The 23799-nt window shown below is 37.9% G+C and overlaps 1 protein-coding gene across 2 annotated transcripts in view; it reads right to left on the bottom strand.

The window, feature by feature from the left end:
- The window catches only part of FER (FER tyrosine kinase), a 165284-nt gene that overhangs the window by 58428 nt on the left and 83057 nt on the right, over window positions 1-23799 (bottom strand). For both annotated transcript variants that reach the window (XM_056513421.1, XM_056513422.1), the window contains exons 13-15: window positions 23663-23785; window positions 8382-8438; window positions 725-840 (exon numbers count right to left, since the gene is read on the bottom strand). In XM_056513421.1, coding sequence (XP_056369396.1) covers window positions 725-840; window positions 8382-8438; window positions 23663-23785 — 296 coding nt within the window. The remainder of the gene's footprint in view (window positions 1-724; window positions 841-8381; window positions 8439-23662; window positions 23786-23799) is intronic.

Raw genomic sequence — 23799 nt, 5'->3', positions numbered from 1 at the left:
TAGAAGTTTTTTACAGTGATGCAATAGATCTTCATTCTATAAATGCAGTTCGTGTCTTTTAGTTTTCAATATCGATCATACTAGTTTGGGAGTGGAAATTAAAACATATGAAGCAAGAAGGAGCAAAGTAGTTTAAAAATTATTACATTTATCTCAAGACAGCCCTCTCTCGAGTTTCAGAACCTACCTATGCACATCAGCTGACACTCAGAATATTTTGCACATTGTGTCATGACTGTATCTTGAAAAAGAACATATAATCTCATGTTGATTGATACTGAATAAAATACCTCTACTAAAGCAAACTCTTCTTACAAAGAAAAGTAATCTGGGCACATTTGATCACTTCTATTAGCCATGCATGTATGGCAGGAGGTAGGCCTCATATAATCACACTTAACATCTTCCAGTTTTCTTATCCCAATCCTCATGGGGCATCTAAGAAGTTCTAAATGAAAGCACTTAAGACAACAAAATTTTATTTTACAGGCATGGCTTGCTTTGTCAAAGAAATGGTTTCAGGAAGTGCAGATGCTAATGCATTCACACACTAAAAATGCCAATGCTTAGTTACCAGGCTGACAGTTGTGGAATGCACTGAGGGAAAGAAAGAAAACAAAAGTTTGACAACTGCTTTTTTTAATTTTTCAGAAGGTCAGATTTTGTAAATGCATCCAGTGATAAAAACTGAAAAAACTACCACAAGTAATTTTAGAGTACCTACCTGGCTTCTGACAGAAATTTTATTTTCAGTTCCTGAGGAAGATCTTCTTTGCAAGTTTTTACAGCAACAGGAGTTTTATCCTTTAATGTTCCTTTATATACCTCACCAAAATTACCCTGAAATCAGGGGAAAAAAGATTGTTTTAGGTAAACAGAACCTTAAAAATTACCAGAAAAAATAATACAGATAGCTATTGAAACTGGAAAGTGTTTATGAAGCCAAATGAGATTTTCTCCCAGCATCTGCCCCAACCAAAGCTGTTCACTCTGACACAGTACATCTATTGTATAGAAACAGTATATGGCTTCTGGTTTCACCTTGCTGAAAGAGGAAAAAACCACCATTAATTAAGTAATTAGGATTTTCTCATAAAACCTCTTAGTAACTTCTCAGATCAACTGACAGTGACTGTAGTACGTTGTTCTTATTCTTACTCGTGTACTCACATGATAGTATTTTGTAGTTTTTAACTTGCAGTCTGGAAGAGACCAAGAACTAATCTCAAACTGTGACAAAATACACCAAAATAACACAAACATTCTCATATATAAGAAAGAAAAAATGGAAAATACAAAGAATGAAAACACTGAATATTAATTTTTATCATAAATTAAACCCACTGCAAAATGTATTGTTGTGTCTAGTAATCCAGAACTTCTTTAAAACCCAAGCTCAGCACTGCTCTATAAACGCAAAACAGTAAGGCTTCCATTTCGACAAGACTTTAGAAAGCAGCTCCTTTTATAATCAGACATGTTAGGTAGTGAACAACATACACCCAAGGCAAATCAGAGAGTTTTTTCCTAGCTTATGTAGAAGACAAATGAAGTAATAAATACCATAATGTAAGTGTCCACCAGATGAATTGTTATTTAATAAAAACAACAGAAAAATTAATTAGGACACAATTTTGAAAGAAGAAGGAAATTGTGAAGTATAAAACACTGGCATCAGTGAAAAAACCCTAAAGAGAAGGAAACAAGAAGAAAACTATTGATCTCATACATTTAGTTAAGCTTCATATTTCCCAAAGAATAAGTGCAACTCAATTTTGAAACTATGTTTGATTAATTTCCACATGTACTACACTTCTGTGTCCTGGTAGCTGAGGCTTCATGTGACTTCAAAAAAGTCTGCTGGAGATGTTTTCCTTCCTTTCCTGAGTGATGAAGACTTCATTACATCATGCAGATGAATTTAGTGTTGCCAACGAAAGATGACAGAAGAGCAAAAAAAGAAACTCTCAGATGCACAACAGTAACGTGTAAATAGCAAGGAAAGAAATGTAGGGCTGAACATGTCTGCAGAATTTTTTTCTTTACCCTGGGACAAGATGTAGCTGGCAAGTGAGGCTTAGGATCTCTGACAGCCCTTCACTTCCAGAGGCTAGCACACTACCCCTCAGATCTGAAATGGCATCAGGCACCCAAGGTAAGCAGCTGAGTTGCTCCCAGTCTACTTTTCTTCTACCCTTCTGGTCAGAAGTATTTAACAGTAAAAACTGAACCCACCCTAAGCCTTATTTAAGTCTTGAAAATGATTTACTTCTTTATTGACAATACTGAAGTATTATCAGATACGTGCTTTTTAGTATAACATATTCTTATGCAACTTTCATTTTGTGGGGTATTATAGAATTAATGCTGAGTAAATAAACAAACGATTCACTCTTGAGGTGAAGGAAAATCTTCCTCTTTCCTAAAGCTTGCATCTTTTACACATTAAAATTTCATGATTTCTTCCTCATCTTTTTCAAGCCATTTAAGGCTATGTAGACGCTTTTAGATTTCTCACTTTTCTGGTGAATAGATTATTTCACATTTTGTCATACAGCTGCCGATGTTTGTGTCATTCTTATATTTTTTGTATGACTACATTTTCTTAGAGATGAATGCCTAAGATTCATGCTGTGTTCCAAGAAAGTTTTTAGCCTGTTCTATATTCTTAAAAAAAATATTTCTATAATCACTTTAAAATTCTCAGTTGCCTTTAATGAATGTTAAAAATGCTTCATGCCTAAAACATGTAATACACACGTAAATCGAATTTATTAAAATGCTTTTCAAATTCGTTTAATTGCCTTTACACATCAAAAGTAAAAAATTTTTTAAGCTTATATTATTTCAGCTTATATCTATATTTTATTTTAAAGTCAAAGGTTTTTTATGGCTGGATGTCCTGGTTTGAAGGACAGGTGTCTGCCGAAAAAGGCAGAAATTTTCCTTTGAAATAGAGACCTTAATTCCACTCCCCCCAAGTATTACAATTGTTTGAATCAAGGACTCTGAGGCAGAGACAAGGGGGTAGGAATAACAGCTCTTTTATTAATATATCTAACCGTACAAACAGAAACAAAAACAGTTGTTAAAAATACCAACAAAACAGAACAGATAACTCGGTTCCAGTCCTTTCTTTGCCTGTGAGCACGCTCTCTCTCGGCGGGAGCGGAGGCGGGAAGGGGCGGCTGCGGCCGCGCCGGTCTCGGGTGGGAGTGGCTGGAGCGGGCAGCTCCTCGCTCACCGTTGGTGTCCGGATGATTCGCAGAGGCTGGAGGCTGCAGCGGGGCAGATGCAGGGCAGGTGATGGCAGAGGGTCCGGCTCTCCTGCCTTCGGCTCCAAGACCAGGGGATGCTTCTCCGAGCTTCCCGGAAACACGAGTCCCCTCCGGAAGCATGAGGTAGAGAGGGCTCACAATCTGGCTGTACTCAGGGATGTGCATTCTCCAAAAGCCTATGGCACCTAGGAAAGCTTGTGTTTCCTTCTTGCTTGTTGGTGGAGACATTGCAGTGATCTTATTGATGACCTCAGTGGGGATCTGGCGCCGTCTATCTTGCCACTTCACTCCCAGGAACTGGATCTCTCGGGCAGGTCCTCTGACTTTGCTCTTTTTAATGGCGAAACCAGCTCTCAGCAAAATCTGGATGATCTTCTCTCCCTTCTCATATACCTCCATTGCCGTGTTTCCCCACACAATGATGTCATCGATGTACTGCAAATGTTCTGGAGCCTCACCCTTTTCCAGTGCAGCCTGGATCAGTCCGTGGCAGATGGTGGGGCTGTGTTTCCACCCCTGGGGCAGTCGGTTCCAGGTGTACTGCACGCCCCTCCAGGTGAAAGCAAACTGAGGTTTGCACTCTGCTGCCAGAGGAATGGAGAAAACCACATTGGCAATGTCAATGATGGCATACCACCTTGCTGCCTTGGACTCCAAGCTCATCCTGGAGTTCCAGCATATCCAGCAAGGCAGCGCTCAGCGGTGGAGTCACTTCATTCAAGGCACGATAGTCCACAGTTAGTCTCCATTCTCCATTAGATTTTCGCACAGGCCAGATGGGGCTGTTGAAGGGTGAGTGGGCTTTGCTCACCACCCCTTGGATCTCCAGTTCTCGGATCATCTTGTGGATGGGAATCACAGCATCTCGATTTGTCCGGTACTGCCGGCGGTGCACTGTCATGGTGGCGATTGGTACCTGTTGCTCTGTCACTTTCAGGAGCCCCACTGCAGATGGGTTTTCTGATAGTCCAGGCAAAGTGTTCAACTGCTTAATGCTCTCTGTTGCTACAGCAGCTATTCCAAAAGCCCACCTGAACCCCTTTGGGTCTTTGTAGTAGCCATTCCTGAGGAAATCTATGCCTAGAATACGTGGTGCCCCTGGGCCAGTTACAACTGGATGTTTCTGCCATCCCTTCCCTGTCAGGCTAATCTCAGTTTCCAGCAAAGTCAATTCCTGTGATCCCCCTGTCACGCCAACAATGGAAACAGGTTCTTCCTCACATGTTCGGATGGTATCAGGGTGCATTGTGAACCAGTATCAATTAGCACTCTGTGCTTCTGTGGCTTTGATGTGCCAGGCCATCGCACCCACACTGTCCAATAGATCCTGTCATCCCATGCCTCTCCCTGGCTAGAGGCAGGGCCCCTCTAGCCCTGGTTATTATTTCTTTCCTGGGCATACATAGTGGAGTTTCCTTCCAGGGGATCTGACAGATCATCCTCCCTTCTGTGATACCCTGCACCTTTACCATGGGAGGTTGAGGCTACTTTCATTTTAGCGCGGTTCCCTCGGTTAGCATTTCCATCCCTGAGCTGACACACCTGTGCTGCCAGGACAGAAGTGGGTTTCCCATCCCATTTTCCCATGTCTTCCCCATGATCTTGCAGGAAGGACCACAGGTCAGCTCGTGAGGTGTACCCTCTCTCCCTAGCTGGGGGGCATTGGGTTCTAGATTTGGGGCCTGTGACTCGCACTGGTGCTGCACTGATCTTCCTTATCTCCTCCCTCATCTCCTCCATCATATCCCTCATTCTGTCTTGGACCTCTTGGAGGTCCCTGGCCATGGCAGAGACATTGGCCTGCATTGTGCCATTCATCATACTCTCAAAATTTCTGAGTCTGTTGGCAACAGAACCCACTGTCTCTTGGTGGTTATTAGCGTCGATCATTGCAATGAAGGTGGTATATTGAGATGGCCCCAGGGTTGCCAGATTCCACAGCATCTGCCCTGTGCACCTGACCTTGTCAGGATCATTGTCATGCTGTCCATCCCTCCCAAAGAGTACCTCTAATACTGCCACTTCTCTCAGCTGCTGGATCTCTTCCTCAAGAGTTTTCCAGAGCATTCTACAATGGTGCTCCTGCATTCTCTCTTTGTGGACAAACCTCTCTCTCACACTCATTAAAAGCCAGTCCCAGAGGGGAAAGGAGGCCTTGCTCCCTTACAAATATCTGGTCCACACCTGAATCCTGGGCCAAGGATCCCAAATTCCTGGCCTCAGTTCCATCCAGTTGCACACCTGTTCCCGTAAGGTCCCAGACCCGGAGTAACCAAGTTGTAAAAGGCTCACGGCCTCGCTGTGCAATGTCTTTACGCAGGTTACGGAGACTGTCATATGAGAGGGACTCTGTGACAATCTCAACCTCTGGCTCCCTTGCTGGTTGTGAGGACCCTTCTGGCTGATCCCCATTATCTAGGTGCCTCATTTTGATCTTAGATTTTCTAGTTTCCACAGGGGCAACTGCTGCTGGCTGTGGCTGCCCCTGTGATCCGGCTGGAACCTGGACAGATACAACATCTACGGGTTCCACTGCTGCACCATCTGACTCTCCCTCTTTGGGGCAGGGGGAGGGTTTCTCACCAGCTGGAGAAAAATGCTCCTTCAGCATCTGTCTGTGCTACTTCAACATCTGGCTTTGCTCCTTCAACATCTGGCCAATATCCTTCACTAGAGCTCCCACCCACTCTGGGTGGCTCATTCCTGCGGTGGGTTGTGGGGCAGCATCCCTAGCCCCTGGGGCAGGGTCATGTTCTGGGGCAACATCCTTAGTCCCTGGGGCAGGGGCAGACTCTGGGGCAGCATCCCTAGTCCCTTGGGCAGGATCATGGTCTGGGGCAACATCCCTAGTCCCTGGGGCAGAATTAGGCTCTGGGGAAGCACCTCTATTTCCTGGGGCAGGTATCAGGGTTTTTATCCAAGCCGATATTCCCTTGTCTCTGAATGCTAAACAGAACAGGCATCTCAGCAACACCAACCACTGTGTGATATCATTAGCATTTAAAGCAGATCTGGAATCCTTGAAAACTGGTGGGGTAGCCTCAAATAACTGTGTGATGGGTTGGGAGAAAATTTCCCTTGCATTCATTACTTCACAGTAAGTACCATTATTGAAATAACCCCAGAAACACGCAGTTAGAGTATGATAGTTCTGGATCCATGTGGCCACTTCCCAGAAAAAATTAAAAAACCATGAATTCCTGACATAATCAATCCACCAAACTAATCGGAAAATAGCTACAGTAACTTTGGTGAGAGGGCCCATGTTCAAATAAGGGCTTGCAAATGGGAGAGAGATATCTGTGGCCACATGGAGCCCAAACCAGATTAAACCGGACAGCATGTTACCACTTAAGAGAGCTGTTATTCCTGTCTTAACTCTCCACTCAGTGCCCTCTGCCCTACGATGGGCAAAATGCCCAAGATGCCAAAATCTGTCCTGGTTTGAAGGACAGGTGTCTGCCGATAAAGGCAAAAGTTTTCCTTTGAAATAGAGACCTTAATTCTACACCCCCAAGTATTACAATTGTTTGAATCAAGGACTCTGAGGCAGAGATAAGGGGGTAGGAATAACAGCTCTTTTACTAATATATCTAACCGTACAAGCAGAAACAAAAACAGTTGTTAAAATTACTAACAAAACAGAACAGATAATTCGGTTCCAGTCCTTTCTTTGCCTGTGAGCACGCTCTCTCTCGGCGGGAGCGGAGGCGGGAAGGGGCGGCCGCGGCCGCGCCGGTCTCAGGGGGGAGCGGCTGGAGCGGGCAGCTCCTCGCTCACCGTTTGGGTTCTGGTGCTCAGCTGTGTCCGCAGAGACTGGAGGCTGGAGCAGGGCAGATGCAGGGCAGGTGATCGCAGAGGGTCTGCCTCTCATGCATTTGGCTGCATGGCTCCAGACAGGCGATCCTCCTCCGAGCTCCCCGGAAACACAAGTCCCCTCCGGAAGCACGAGTGCCCCTCTCGAAGCCACTCCCACCTACCCCTTTTGTTCAGAGTCATCAAAAGGTCCTGGGTGTAACCCGGCCAGCTCCATTGGCATGATAATGGGAAAAATTCTTTAAATTGACACAGTAATAGAAAAACACTCCACCCTCAACACTGGAACATGTTCATTCTTCTCCCTTGTTAGTATCCTGTTTAATAATGTGAAGATCCTGCAATACACCTGCATTTCATAAAGGCACAGCTCAATCTGGTCATACTTTTTGTCATCTTACACTGCCAAAGAGATTTTATCCCTCGTAACAGAAATTTACGGCAGTATTTCATTCCCCCACTTCTTGACTTTCTTATTGATTTTTTTTAGTGTGCGTCATAGTAAAAATGTAATTACTGGTTTGATTTGTCTCTTCCTCATTTAGCCTTATTTTTATCAGGTTTTCAAATATCTTTTAAAACCCTGTGTCCAGAGTAGTGCCCAAAATGGTCTTTGCAGGTGCAAAGGTGCAAAAATGTGAGGAGTTTGCCTGATTTTAAAGACCTGTAGCTCCCAAGCAGACTTTGTAAATTACAGGTTTATGAACTATTAATTATATTAATATATATAATATTAATTATATTAATATTATATGATAATATATATTAATTTAAAAGATAATATTAGTTTATATTAATTTATAATACAATTAATTTCACAAATAAGATTGTGAAATTACCTAATTTGTGAATGAGCTAAAATAATCATGCACAAGCAATTAGCATTTGTTTTAATAATGACTTAGTCATCTCATCATATCAGATTTTATAAACACAAATACATAAACATACACCTATTTCCCTACATATTTTTATTTGTATTTTGCAATATTTTTCTCAGACTACAGAAAGTAAAACAGATACATCAGCTTCATAGAAATCTAGTTAGCTCAAAACTCTTCCAAATGAGAAAAATATGTTGCTAGTCACATACTTTCAGCAAAACCATTATGTTTATTAGCAAGTGTGATTTACATCTGTTTAAAGCTTAAAGCTGTCTTGTGTATTAGTGTAAAAAAAGACATAAAAACTGCATACCACAGTAATTTAAAAGAAAAGGTACACAGAAATAGCTTAATGATTACAGTATACTTACTCAAATGTTATTTAGCTCACTCTGTTACTTACCTTGCCCAGTAATTCCCCCAGTGTGACATCTTCATGATTGAGAACCCATTTCTTATCCTATGAAAACGAAAGAAAAATTTTCAGTCTGTGCAAATATGCAATATACAGTTTCTCTAGGATACATTTCAGTAGAAATAGAGCTGAAGAAGTATTACATTTAGAACACTCAATCATGAGCATACCAAGAAGTTTTAAAGCTAAGCATTTATAATTCAATGGTTTAGAAATCTTGCTATACAATAAAATAGTGAGTGATACCGAATAGCAAATTTTTATTAGAAATTAAGCCAACATGATGGCATGTAGATAGATGAGCACTACTCAAATTTTCACTCAAGCTCTGGAAATTGTATTTAGCATCCTGATTTTAAAAATTAATCAAGTGAAAATTAGGTATGAAAGCTTCATTTTAGTATACAAAGTAACTTATTACTAAATAAAAAAAATTCCCATATTTTTTTCCTCAGTGCACATGGAAATGATCTTTTGACTTCTCAACAAGACACATATTTGCATCTCTTACATCTTCTCTGGTAGTCGGAAATATTACAGGTAACTGCTTGAAAAGATAACACATGCCAGATAAAGCATTTTGTCCGGGCGTTGACCATCCCCCTGTGCCGGGCACCGGTGTCCAGTCTGGGCCCCCCCTTTCAGGGAGTCCCGCCCATTGTGGGACTGGAGTGTGTCAGAGAAGGGCAGCAGGGCTGGGGAAGGGTCTGGAGCACATCTGCTGCTCAGACGAGGAGCAGCTGAGGGAGCTGGGGCGTTCAGACTGGAGAAAAGGAAGCTGAAGCCAGGTGGGGATTGGTCTCTTCTGCATCTCAAATGAAAGGATGAGGAAATGGCTTTGAATAGTGCCAGTGGAGGCTCAGATTAGAAATAAGAAAAAAATTCTTCACTGACAGAGTGGTTAGGAATTGGAGCAAGCTGCCTAGAGAGGTACTGGAGTCAACCTCTCTGGAGATTTTTTGTCAAACATGAATTCAGCAAATCAAAAAAAGGGTGGGCATCATTGCTATTGTGGTTTCTATGCTTTTGTTCGTAAGTATGATGTCACAAGTGTGTATTCTAATTCTGAATGCCTTCATTAACCTAAATTCCCAGCACACAGCCCCATCCCAAGAGCTCCTGTAGCACACCACCATGCTGCATGATGGAAACCAGTCTTTACTATTTCTCTTCCCTTAATGGAAAACCATGAGACTTAGGAAGAAATTCTCAATATACAATAATTTATTTTCACTCTTTACACAAGATTACTGCTTAAAATGACTGCCTCACTGATCAAACTTCATAAGAAATGTATTTCCTTCATCTCCTTTTGATACTTTTTGCTGAATGTTTCATTCAGAAGCTGTTATACTACAAATAGATAGGAAGTGCCATTAAACTGCACACTCTTTTAATAATAATACTCAGGTTTAAGAAAACAATTTGCAAAGAAAGCTGCAAAAAAAAACCAAACCCACAGAAATTATTACTTAGAGGTATTAACACAATGGTTTTGACAATTGAAATAAGTGGGGTAAAGCAAAAAAGTTAAAGAATTAAAATTTAATTAATTTTTGACTGCTTAACTCCAAGGATTCTGTGCTTCAGTGAATAAATTTCTGAATAAATTGACAATGTGACATTTCAAAAGTTTGTTTATGAAGGAAGAAAAATCTGATTAATTCTTCAGAGAACTAACCAAAGAAAATAACACTATAAACTGGAATCAAATGATCCGTTGAAGGATTTATTATCATTGCATCTGTACATTAACCATTACCTGTACTTTTTATGAAAGCCTTCACTTATTTCTTATACCATTTTAACTAATTTGTTAATTTATTGTGGTTCTGCCAGAGTTTTCACAATCAAAGAGTAATTCAAAGTTTGATCAGCTGTTTAATACAACTCCTATAAACTGCACAAAAGCAGTTTCTTCAGCAGACAGTAAGAAAAAAATCTAACAGAAAAGTCATGTGCATCACACCAGTGTACCATTCTGGCACTAAAAAAGAAACAAACCAAATTTTCTAATTATCTAATTTGCAATGTGTTAGATATCAATTTAAATAGTGTTCAAAACACATTGTCATTCATTCAGATAAATTGCCTTTAATTAATAAACTATAATATGAACAGTAAGGTCAACAATAACAAGACATTCTAATGCAAGTTTGCAGCCCCACTAAATCTACTTGAATTGCCCTGAGTTTAATACAACATCATTCAATAATCTGAATAGCTGTCAATAATTAAAGAGATCAATAATGCAAACAAATCAATGGATAAATAATAGCATATCATAAAAAAGGTTAGGAAGTCATATCTCTGTCTGATCATGAAGTTCATGATTTCCCCTAATTGCTTAATTCTGACTGTAAATAGAATGTAAGGATTTTTCCAATTGTCAAATGCCATTACTCTACAGATTAATAATGTGTGCAAATGATACTCAAAGTTACAAAAGAAATATGGCAGCAAAATGGGACATAAAAAATATTCATGATTATATTCTAAAATATTTTTGAATGTAGGTATAAATCAACAGACACTTTAATGCACACCAGTCCAAGTCACAGAAATTTTCATTTCAATAGAGTTAGTTGCTTCTAAATCAAACAGAGCAAATCCTGCACATTTTTGAACCTAATCAAACTAATATGAATGACAGCAAACAGGGCTCCTGAGACTACTAATACCCATTACAATTTCACCCAGAAAGAAGCTGTTTATGATGCAACCCTCTTGTTGTGACAGTGCTATAAATCTCTCTTTACCTTCTGCTTGTACAGATTTTTCTCTTGTTAAATTTGGACCACAGAATATAAAAGCACTTCAGAAAAATTCAGTCACACAAATTAGCACTTGAGCATACTCATTTGTAGTCTTAATTATATACCTTATTTCCAAATGCAGTTACTTGGGAAATCCACAAGCTTTACCACATTCTACTTCAATTCTGCCCTCTGGCTTCCCCCAGAAGGAGAAATGGAATTACACTAACATCACATTTAAACCACAGGTTTACTAATAAAATGCTGGGAATCCTATCAGTGTATCTTACCTTTGCAGGTACTGATACATCTGTTGTCAAACACTGAGAAACAAGTTGTCAACAGTCAGTTCACAAAGGGGAGAACTTGGTCAACCTTGGCAGTTGCCCTTCCCCAATAGGCAAGTATTTGATAACACACACCACACTGAAGGTTTTTATATGCAGCAGCTTGCTAGTGACTACCTTTCCAGACTCTGTTCAACTACCCAGCACACTTGTCTAATTTCAACAAAGATAAGCATTTTCAAAGAGTAGAGTTATTTCAAAAGTTAATTGTAACTTACAAAAACCAAACCCCAAACAGATCAGTAATTAAAGAAATAAAACTTTCAATTGTGGAAAGAATACTTAAAAATAACCAGAGATGTCTCCTTTTACTCATTAAATAAAGTATTCTGGATATATCTGGATATAAAGTTTTCTTTTCCTGGATACGTAGGATTCCCTTTATAATGTTAGGGTGTTTCCTGGCTCCCTAGACCATGATAAGGTTCAAAACTTGAACAGATAGCAAAGAATCAATTGCTGATCAATCCTTACTTCAGCGAGCATACAGTGGAGTTGTGTGCAAGCCACTGAGAACAGTTTGAACAGCAGATGGTTCCTGTAGAAAATGAAATCTCATTTTTCCTCTTCTAAGCTACGAGACTGAAATGTTATCACTATTACCCTAAACACCTTCAAAATATCTAAGTGCAGTTTTTCTCCTGCCCACCTCCCTTCATTAGGAGAAACTACATCAAAGAGATCACATTATTACTATGCCAGGAAGAAAACTTAGAAATCATCTGCAGTAAATTATAATAGCTTTCAATAAAATAGAAAAATAACCATGAACTAATAATAAGTGTTCAAATTCCCTTAGCACTATTTTTCTATACTTCTTAGTAACTATTTCAAACATTAAGAATTCTAAAACGGTACTTTTCCAAAACAAAAACCAGCAGCAAAGCAATTAGATAGTAAGCTTAAAAACAGACATTTGAGAATTAGGTATGAATTTATGAGCCTCAGCTTAAAATATTTGGTTTAAAAAAATCATACCATTTCTAAAAGGAGAGAGAAAAGGGGGGGGGGGGGGGGTGGCGGAAAAAGCCACCTGTGCTTGTATTCAGTTTCAGAGAGCCACCAAATCAAACTTAGATTCTTACCCAAACTCCAAAGCAAGATTTTTCAAACAGGAAGAGAGAGGAAATTCTGATCAGGTTCCAGTGCAGTCTGAGTAAGTAAGACCTTTATGTCATCATCGATGCTATTTACTTATCTCATGTTCTCTGTGACATTATTTACTCTTCCTAGTTCAGAAGGCAGTATCTATAGCAAACACTGTCACTGTTTTTCATCTTAATTGTAGATGTAATAAAAGTGAAAAAGGATAAAAAACTCTAGAGGCTGGAAACTTTAGCTGATTTACAAAGCCCCAGAAGGAATCAAGCAAAACCAAAACTCACTGCTTTAAGAGAATAGAAAACACATGACTTACCAATCTTAATAATCTACCTGAGCACAGCATGTGGCATTTATTAAAAACCTAAATATCCCTCCCCTTTGCTTCATCCCATTACATTAATCCTTAACATTTTTTTTTAGACAAGCTCAAAATAGAGGGACATTGTCAACATCTTATGAGTCAAGTGCATAAACACACACTATGTCTGTTCCTTCATGTTTTAAGGACAAAAATGCATTAAAAATACTTTGGAAAGTATTATTTGCTCTCCTTCTTCCAAGTTAAATAGGAAATATCAGTAGTATGAATTACTGCAGCTAAGGGCTATTTTTCCACATCAACAAAAATAGAAAGTTAATCTTTCATTTTCAATACTAAGGATAATTGGAGTAAAATTCTTTTTATGGCTAAGAAAATCAGAATTGCAGACAATTTTCATCAGATGGGTATTCAAATCTCACTTATCACAACTTGATGAACTAGACAAAAAAAAAAGTAACAGCTGCGTACATGTGGATAGGGCTTATCAATGTGGGAATGAGAAATTATCTTTTTAGAGAAGTACTATTTTAGATACCACCTATGCCAGTAGATCTAATGCTCATATCAATTTCATGAATCATAAACGATGTGTTTCAAGTCCTTCAGATTAACTACAGAAATAAAGGTAGCTGTGGAAAAGATTTTTTGTAAGAACAAGTGAGTTTTACAGGAGAGGTTTTGCAACTCACTGGCAACTTCTTTAAAATTGTTTCAGAATAAAGATTCATGAGCTGTAAAAATTGTTATGGAAGCTGCTTTGCATTATTAACAGCACTGTATTAAGCCATACTGATGAAACTCAATGTGAGCTGTAAAACAGAATAATAGCACAGACAGGTTTAGCTCCTTGGGAAAAATACTATTTTATCTGACTTCTAACTGTTACATAAAAAACTGTGAAGATCAACCCTAATTCTGAAGTTCAAACCAAATTCTAAATGATCATAGAAGAAGAGGGGAGAAGTAAAATTTGAAAAAGCTATTGTGCAATTCATAAACTACAAAAATGACCTCAGATTACCTGCACAGCTGTTCTCTGACCATTTTTTCTTGATGATTAGTAGACAAAAAATTTATGTCAAAACCATTATATTTCAAGCACATTAAAACACATACTATTCCTCTCTACTGAATACAGTAAATTCAGCTGCCAAAACAAAGTACTCTGAATCACCTGTTAACCAAATATATTCAAACAGATAAATTATCAGCTCTGCATCAGATATGCCCTACAAAACAATGAAAGTCATCTGTACACTCAAAGACAAACAAAATCATGTGACAATGTAGTTTTTAATTTAAACATTCCATGTGATTTAAACAGAGGGGAATGGAAAGGCAGAGTCACATTATGCATGCACAACAGCCTCCCCAAACACAGGCTAAAATATTTTCCCATATGTGCAAACACATTTTTACTTCTGCCCACACATGAAAAGGTATGTCAGATGGGTTTGGGGGAACTACAAGTGTTTGTACAAATGTCGAAGAGAATCTCCTTGCTATGTAAGATGCTTAGCCACATACTTAGTTTCCATCCTGACTTCAAAAATACCCAGTTGTTTCCAATTAGATAATTTCTTTACCCCAGGAAGAGAAACACTTAATTCATCCCTCAAAAATTACGCCAAACACTTAATTCATCCCTCAAAAATTATGTCTAAATTACAGTGGTCAGCATGGAATACCTTTCAGAATGCTACAGTTTCACATTAGAGCTTCCACCAAATTACATTTTCTGTCCAAAGCAAAACACCAAGATCCTTCTTCCTATGCTTTTCTAGTCACACCTGCTCATTTTGCACCATCTTTCACAATCTTCAGATAACATGTTAAAACCACTTAAGAGATAAGATGCCAAAATTTCTAATAATCTGCTGTATTAGCTAATTTGTAACTGTGAGAGCACAGGAAACAGGCAAAGCCACACAGAAAGGAAACTGCAGTCTTAACTTACGAGATTTCAGTGTACCAGTGAGCTTTGCCTGCTTTCCAAGCAAAACAGATGTTGGCTTTTAATCAGAAGTCATGCAACATTACAGAGACGCCAAGAGTTTAAAAGAAGCATGCTGCACTGGGTTTTTTACATCAGATGCGTAAGTTCTTTAACAAGATGTTGCTAGTTTCTCACATATCACTCACTCATTATTCAGAAACCAAAAGCACTGGAAAATTTCCTAGTGACAGAAAAAAATGCCAATTGATGAAGGACATACAAAGGGAAGCCGCACACACTCCAAATGGCTGTGCTATATATTAGCAGATTCTATTATTACTATAGTAATCTCCTTAATGCTGTTTTCAACAATCTTTTTTCTCCTGTATTAGTGACAGAATTTTCCTTTGTGATCTGTAGCAATCTACGCTTTGTTGCTGTGCTGGTTCTGGATAGGGTAATTCTGTTCACTGTAGCTAAGTACGGGGTTATATTTTGGTTTTAAATGTTAAATTACTCTCTTGACAAAGATGATTACACATGAAGCAATCTTTACAGCATGCATTGTGCACATTCTTCACTAAAATTAAACATTAAATGGAAACAATGGATATGAATGTTTTGAAGAATTCACCACCTATTCTAGCAGCTGTACAAGTAGTTGGGCAGGGACACAGTCAAGATAACTAACCCCAAACAGACCAAAGAGATATCCCATCCCATATCACACTTAGCACATACAGGTGGGCAAAAAGAAGGAAGGGAGATGATGTTTGGAGTGAAGGCATTCTTCTTCCCAACTCACTGTTACATGCGATGGAACTCTGCTTTCCTTGAAATGGCTGAACACCTGCCCAGCAATGGGAAGCAGTGAATTTATTTTTTGTTCTGTTTTGTGTGTGCACACAGCTTTTGTTTTTACTTAATAAATATCTCAACCTATGACTTCTGAAGTTTTTGCCTTCTGACTCTCCCCCCTCATCTTACTACAGGGGAAGTGAATGTTCAGCTGTGTTGGGCTTAGTTGCACCTTATCACATCTTTTGCATCTTTTTCTAAAACTCAAAACTCTGAGAATTAATTATGCAGTGCCCTCCTCAATCTGCAAAAATTCTATTTGAATAAACTGGCCTACAATTAAACAATTTACTATTCATACTTTCAACTTAAAATATGAAGACAAGAGATAAGGGAAAAGTCTACGTCTACCATGTCATGGTGTCTGAGGCTGTGCTCCTCCAGTTGCAGAACTTTGCTCTTCCCCTTGTTGATCTGCATGAGGCTCCTGTCAAACTCTTTCTCCAGCCTGTCCAGGTCCCTCTGGATGGCAGCTTGACCCTCTGGTGATCCAGCCCCTCCTCAAAGACTGGTCTCATCAGTAAAACTGCTCATGCCCCATCACCCAGCTTGTTAATGAAGAAGTGGATGAAGGGAGGATTGGACACAGTACTGACCCTGAAGGTACAGCAGTAGTTACTGGCCTCCAGTTAGATTTTGTACCACTGATATTGCTTTTAGTAATCTTGATTTTAGTAATACACTATGTAAATAATTGGCAACTCTGTTAGGAATAAATCCAAGTGATAGAAATAATAGAATTGGTAATAGCATTTACTTCATTATGAGCTGATGATGAAATCCATGCACTACCCTCAACAGTAGGCTAAGTACAGTATTTACCTTGAAAATAAGGATTTCTGAAGCCCTACCTATTTTCATCCCGAATTCCTCCTTAATCAACATTTAAATAAACAGATCTTGAGAATTCAGACACTACTACATACATCAGATGCACGGACTTGATTTAAGAAAACGTACCCTTCTTACCCTGTAGCTCCTTTTTCGTGTATCCTTTGCTCCTCCACAGCTGAAATGTCATTTCACTCCTTTTTAACATTTTGTTCCACTTAAATTGGTGGAGGCTAAAATACATAAGCAACCACAAGCTGCTTCACAGTACTCCACTGTACACAACTGTAACTCTACAAAGGAATGTAAAAGCACAGCACTCATTCCTGTCCTTAATCTACACTGTTTTTTGACCCATAAGAGCCCACGTTCAAGGAAGGTTATGTGCTTGTCAGCCACATACTACGAAAATACTGAAAACTCAAGGTATTATCTGCATTAAAGTCATCCTGACTGCACTAGTGAAAACAAGAAGAATATAATTAGAGGACTATAAAAAATTTACAACTCACAATCTAAATTAGGGAATTTATATAAAATTATTAAAAAATTTGGGAATGTTTGAATTCCAAATATGGGGAAGAACTCAGAATCCATAAAAAACCCCAGTATGTTAGTTCAGCAGAAAAGTGTTGCAATCATACATAATTCTAATGCAATTTTTTATTGTGCTGTAACACAAAATTTAGTAAAACTAAATAATCTTTGATGAAGGATGCTTTAATTTAAGTAGTTTATTCTCTTAGATACCAATTATCAAAAAACTTCATCTAAAATCTTGCATTTAATAATTTTCACCCCTTCCTAACAAGAAACCTTTTTCTTTTTTAATAAGAATGAATGGCTTGCTTCCATCTCTTGCTTCATAAATTTTAGTTGTTTTTTCTACTTCCTACTGTCTCGGTTGTGTTTGAGATAACTCATTTTGCTCAATTTGCACTCCATACAGCAACATAGCATTCTATAACTTTTTTACAGAAAGTAGGAATGCACATGTTGCCAAGGTTTACATTTAAAATTTCAAGAACAGAGATTTTTTTTATGAGACTGGTCAAAAATTACATTGTATTTGTTAAAATGAAATTCATATACTTGATAAAATGAATTTTTTTTCTACATTTGAGCATAATGCTTATACTCTTTAGGAGTGTTATCTTTCAATTTTAATCTAAACCTGATCATGGAAAGAAATACCAGAAAAACAAGACAGAACCAGAAACATTCAATAGAGCAGATATTTATTGCCATGACCTCTTAAAAAAAAACAGAAAACCTTGATCACTGAATATAAAACAATTCTGGTTACTCTTTGTTCAAGTAGCCTTATCTCCCTCCATTATTACAATACATTTTAAAGAGAATTTTTGAGACAATAAATCCTTTCAATTTTGAAAGTAGTCAATATATCCGAAATTATACGTAAATTTGTTTCAATAGTTAGTTAGCACAAGGAGAAAATGACTCTCTCCTTTTCTCTACAGGATGTCATGCTTTGACAAGTACAGGCCACCATTAACTGTGATGCATTCCTTTTGTTACCTGACAGAAATATTGCAATATTCTATGCTAAAAAACGTTAGAATCAAATCCTGTGACACTTCTCCAAATTCTGAAGAAATAAGAACCTAACTGAAAAGCATCTCTAATATTAAGACATGAAACTCTGCTTTTAAATGTCAGTAGCTGCAGGCTACTGATTAATTTCGTGCATATTCAATAAATACATTCATTTCCTGTAAGTATGTATTTCACAAATTATAAACACTCACTTCTAATGATGAATTCAATTTCCTTTAAGAAAACTGAAGATATATTTTGACATTTAAAAATGCATGTGTTAGACTTTAACCACACCCATCGAATTACAGCTTTAGGCCAAAAACCAGCACCCGAAGACTACAACCACTTTGTTTCTTGGCATTCCTACAGAACACCTGGCCATACTGGTTGGAATCACACAGGTAATCCAGAGTGCCACGGGAATCCTCTTTGGAGTGACAAATCTAGCCAAGGCAGAGCCGCAATAACTGCATCGCTCCCTGCTACAGGCTGCTTCTGCCTTTCAGATTTCTGCTCCTCAAGGTTTGTCCTCAGGTAAAACAGACTCAAGACAATCTTCCCCACAGGCAGCACCATTACTGCCACTGCTTCCCCCGGCAGCATCTTAGTTGTCTCCAGTCATGAGATGAGCATCTGTAATTGTGTGACAGCATTACTTCGTGATAAACTTGGCCTTTGTAAGTCTCCTTGTTTCTATCCAGTCTCTCCCAGCAGACATAAGAGCGCTTCCCTGAAGCTGACTGTCCTGTACCCTCCTCCACTTCCTCCTCATGTGCTTTGCTGGCCTGAGGGGCACACACTACATGTACTCCGAGAATGTGTTGTCTGCAACTGTGAACCTCAGCTTGCTTTGCTAAAACAAAACAATCCACACAGAAAACCCACCAGCAAAAAATTAGCATCATGACAGATATTTACTAATGGATTTTCACAAAGAAAATCTTTGACTTAAATTTCTAGCTCTTAAGAATTTTTTCCCTATCTAACTCATCAATATATTCATACCTTGCAAGATACCATCAGATCTGCAGAGAATTCTCAAGTCATTTGCAAACTTATTTATCAGCATGTATTCATATACTAAGAAATATCTGTTGTTTTTTTTTCTCTCAGCACTTTTCCTTCATCATTTATGATCCACCATTTTCCTATGTACACAAAATGTATCAGACTACATCACAGGCTTGTTTGTCATATAAAAATAGACGCAGAATTTTAAAACTAAAGTTACTAGTAATGAACACATGGCCTAACTCACCTGACAGAGGAGCAGTAAATTTTGTTCCATAAGCTCAGAATTTGAATTAACTACAGAGCATCCATATACTATGACTATTTCAGCACTAGTGAAATAGTAGCAGATCTCCAGAGTGAATCAATTGGTGCTCAGAATGTGAAACATATGTTTAGGGGAAAAGCATTAATTCAGGCTAGATCTTTCCCGATTCTGAAAACTGAAGTCCCTCCCATGAGCAGTTGTACATCCTGGGCAAACTTACTTCAAAGATGTATTTATGATACAAGTGAAAACTTTAATTCAGTTACACTTAAATAAAAATGGTATGCGCTATTTTTTCGATTCTCTTTTCTAGTAGTCAAACTGAAGCACATTCACAACTTAATATAGATTGTGTAACCTGTAAAAATGTAAAAAAAAAAAATAAAATATATATTTAAAGAAATCTAAAAACCTCTAAAACAGGAGGTCAAAGATGTTAGAAGGTTAAAATACATCCAGTATGGTCACAACAGCGTTTTTATTAATAAAGTCCTGGGGTATGCTCTCAGTTACTCAAGGGCTTTATGTACCAGTCAGTCCATCAATAACAACCTGAAGAACATAATGAGCATTTTTTTCTAGAAGATTATAAATAAATATGAGACATTTTTCCATTAAAGAAGTTACTTGCAGATATCTTTTTAATGCCCTCAAATTTTCTAATTTAAATTCTATTATTACAGAATCATTAAAATTCCAAGCAGGCAATTCAGTCTACATGAAATGGGACATGGGATAGGCATTTTGTGACACAATTAAGCCTGTTCTTTTCAAGGGCAACGTCACAGAAGGTGAACACTGATTTTACTAATACAGTAAAGGAGGATGAATGACTGTGGGAAAGAAGAAAAGCAAAAACAAACTAAAAAGCATAACTTTATCTTTTTGCTATGAAGTTTGTCGTATTTAACTTCCAATTTCTAAACAGGTTATTACAGGGACAGCAATTTGCATAAAAAGATTAAAGATTACATAAAATGACAATGACTGCTGTGCAGCTATAATGTGAACAAAGCAAAAACGTCTTTGCAGATGCCAAATGAACTTTAAGGAAACGATTAAAGACATCTTGGTAAGAGCATATCATGCATAAATTACCCCCAACACTAGGTGTCAGAATGCACATGCTACTTCTGAAAACTGCTTAAACTTTCCCACATGAAAGCCTGAGTTCCATGCTAATTAAAAAGGAAAGCTCACAACAGTCTTCTGCTTCATTCTGAAGTACTTCTTCAGAATACAGCAAATAGTTTTTATCAGATAGGAGAACTAAAACCACTAAAAAAATTATAGCTCAAACCAAAACAATTTAAATTGAACAGCTGCATTAAAGAAATTCATATCATGTACTTAACACCCTTTTCAACACTGCCTTATTTGGCCAAACTGCTGGGCAGGAAGCACTGAGTATATATATATACATTGGTTTTAGTTTACACTAAGTATTAGGAGCTATAGAAACTGACATTGTATTTCATAATTTCATTAAAACCTACATGCAATCTATGTAATATGTATATTTAAAAAAACCTATACAATCAGTTTCCTGTCACACAATACTTTTCTTAGTTCTAACAGTCACCCTTTCCATTACTTCACGTAACATTATCAGAATGGAAGTAGCACAGAAAGCACCCTTGAATATTAAGACTGATGCATACCAGGACAAGGTAAGTCGTAGGATAAAATAGATGCATCCTGTGGATTTTATGGATAGATGCCGGTTACTTGCATAATTTTTGGGAAACCTGAGCAGCTGAAGTAGTTGTGTACTGCAGCTCAGAACAGCTACCAACTAGCACAGTCCTAGAGGAAATACTATTATTTTCACTAATTTTTAGTGAATACTAAGTTTAGTTCATACTAAGACTAACTCAAGTCAACAAGCCCAGAGAGGAGTGAACCCACTTAATCTTCCGCCTGAAAAGAAGAAAAACAAAAGCTCTGTTAAAGGTTAGGGTTTCTCCCTTTTTGCTCCTTCTCTTAGGGAATTGTCTCACATTTTGCTGCTAAGAGACAAAAATGACCAGGTAGGTACTTAACAGAGACAAAAGAAGGTGCCCCGGGAAGGTGCAGCTGGCTACCCTCTTATCTGAGAGTTTCTCTTGGAGGGACATTAGAATTGGGCTGGGAAATAAAGGGGCTGGGGCAGCTGGGAGCTCCCTCTTGCTCTCTCCACTTCCGAGGAGAACGATCGGTCAGAGCTGCTGCGTGGGGGGGAATTCACTGCTGCTGCCGGAGCAGCAACGGTAAAATGACCAGGAATGCCATTTCACATACAAGACCGGTACTAGAAAAAATATTTGGCTATAGTTACAGAAGACTATGGATAAATTGAACTAAATTCTATGAAAAAAGATACAAAATGAAACAAAAAAGGCAGGAATAAGAAACTCCCTCTCTTCAAAGTAAGCAACAGAGAATGAAGAGATGTTGTTTTACAGATTGTGCTTTACAGATTATGTATTCCACTTTAACAGACAATAACTAAGATTATGTGATAATATGCTATACTATCGTTTTACATCTGCTAAAGTGGCTGGTCTCACAGTAAGTACAGTTAGGAAACAGAAAAGGCATTACACATTTAAAACAAACACAGTATTGGAGAGAAATTTGCCAACAGATTTAAAAATATCTCATTTTGAGCTTAACCACCCCTTATTTGTAACTTAAACAATTAATATCAAAAGGAATTATATTCCCACATCAAAATTAATTTCCCATGCCTTCTCATGTGATCTAAAATGAATGCAAGCAGTAATTTATGTTCAATGAACCATCAGGTTAGTAATCAGCAAGATATTAACATAAAATGTGTATTTCAAATGTCCCATTCTTAAAATTTTAAAACTATATAGAACAGTTAAGTGCAGATTAAGTGCAATTTTGAGAAAAAGACCTTGCTGGACTTTCTTAGGATTATTAGCAGGAAACAACTACGACCCTGGATCAGGTAACTAATGGTGAAACACAAATTGTCATACTTCCTAAAATTTTGTTGAACACAGGCTTGAAGCCAGTCTTGAAAAAATAAATATATCAAGAACAAAGGGCTTACTCATAATTAAGCTGCAAAGATATTAGTGGAGCTGCCTTATGAATGAAATGTCAACTAGGTAGTTACTAAATGCAAAACTTCTGGAAGAAGTGAAAGGAAACTCTTAAAACACTGATACAGTTTAATATGTAGCCCTTTTTATTTCCATCCTGAAAGATTCTCCCTGATTAAAAAGGAAATTTTTTTTTTTTAATTTTCATTGATGCTGGAATATAAGTACTTTTTCTTGTGTCTAACTTATTTTTGTGATATAAAACAGAGACAAAATGGATTGCCATAAGTCTCCCAAATTTCATGAGACCTTCTCTATTACCTAAAAGAAATTTTTTACTTTATAGAAGGAAAGGCAATGAACTATTACTTTGAATTACTTAGTAGTAAAATCCAAATGTGAAACTGAAAAGTATGAGGATACTTGATAAGAAGTGTGAGGTGTTACATAGTGATTTGTGTCATTATACAAACACACCATAAAATCAATATAAACAAGAATACTGAATCTGAAGTAAAGAAAGGACATGGGACACAGTAAAAGATGATTTCATTATATTTGCTTAAATCACTTTGCTGTAAATTGTTGGTTTTTTATTTTTATGTATTTTTATTATTTTGTCACTATAATCATGAATTGTATCCACTTTTATGTATAAGGAAACACAGGCCTGAGCAAACAGGAACAGACTTGTCACTGCTGCTGCCTGCTTGCTAGGAGTGTAACCTGACAACATGTTCAAGCCTTGTCCAGTGGGGACTCATGGCCACTGCCACTTGAGTGCTGGCTAACAGACTTGTACCCCAGCACTGTGGGCATGTCACAGCCCACCAAGAAATTGCCTATAAAAGGGGCAGTGACCCAGAGTAGGATGGACGTATTGGTGGAGCGTCCCCAGTGCTGCTTTGCCCGTTCTTTATCAACGAACTAATAAATTGCCTTATTGATTGACCTACCTGATTTTGGTGAGTAATTTACAACAGAAGTTAAATGCCATTCTTTCAAAATAGCAGCAATTAATAATAAGAATCAGGATGGAGATTTATTTTAATTGAATGTATTGCACAGAGGTGAGAAGTTTGAAAGAAATCAGGAACAGAGTCATAAAATGAACAAAAATGAAAAATCTTCTGAGGAGTTTCATAGGATCGATCTTAAATAATAACAGAAACCCCCCCAAAATTACTGTCAGTTAAATAAAGATTCTGGAATGTATGCATTACCTTAACAACCGGATTAAGCAGAACAACACCCGACTTCTTGGTAATAACTTGCTTTGTTGTGTAATGATGTTCTATGAGCTGAGGAATAGTTGGAAAACCAGTTCCTTCAAAGCGATATTGATTCTGTATGGAGGCAA

Source organism: Oenanthe melanoleuca, chromosome Z (genome assembly GCF_029582105.1).
Source record: "Oenanthe melanoleuca isolate GR-GAL-2019-014 chromosome Z, OMel1.0, whole genome shotgun sequence".
Lineage (NCBI taxonomy): Eukaryota > Metazoa > Chordata > Aves > Passeriformes > Muscicapidae > Oenanthe > Oenanthe melanoleuca.
Note: the sequence above shows the minus strand (reverse complement) of the source record. Positions and strands in the feature narration are given on the sequence as shown.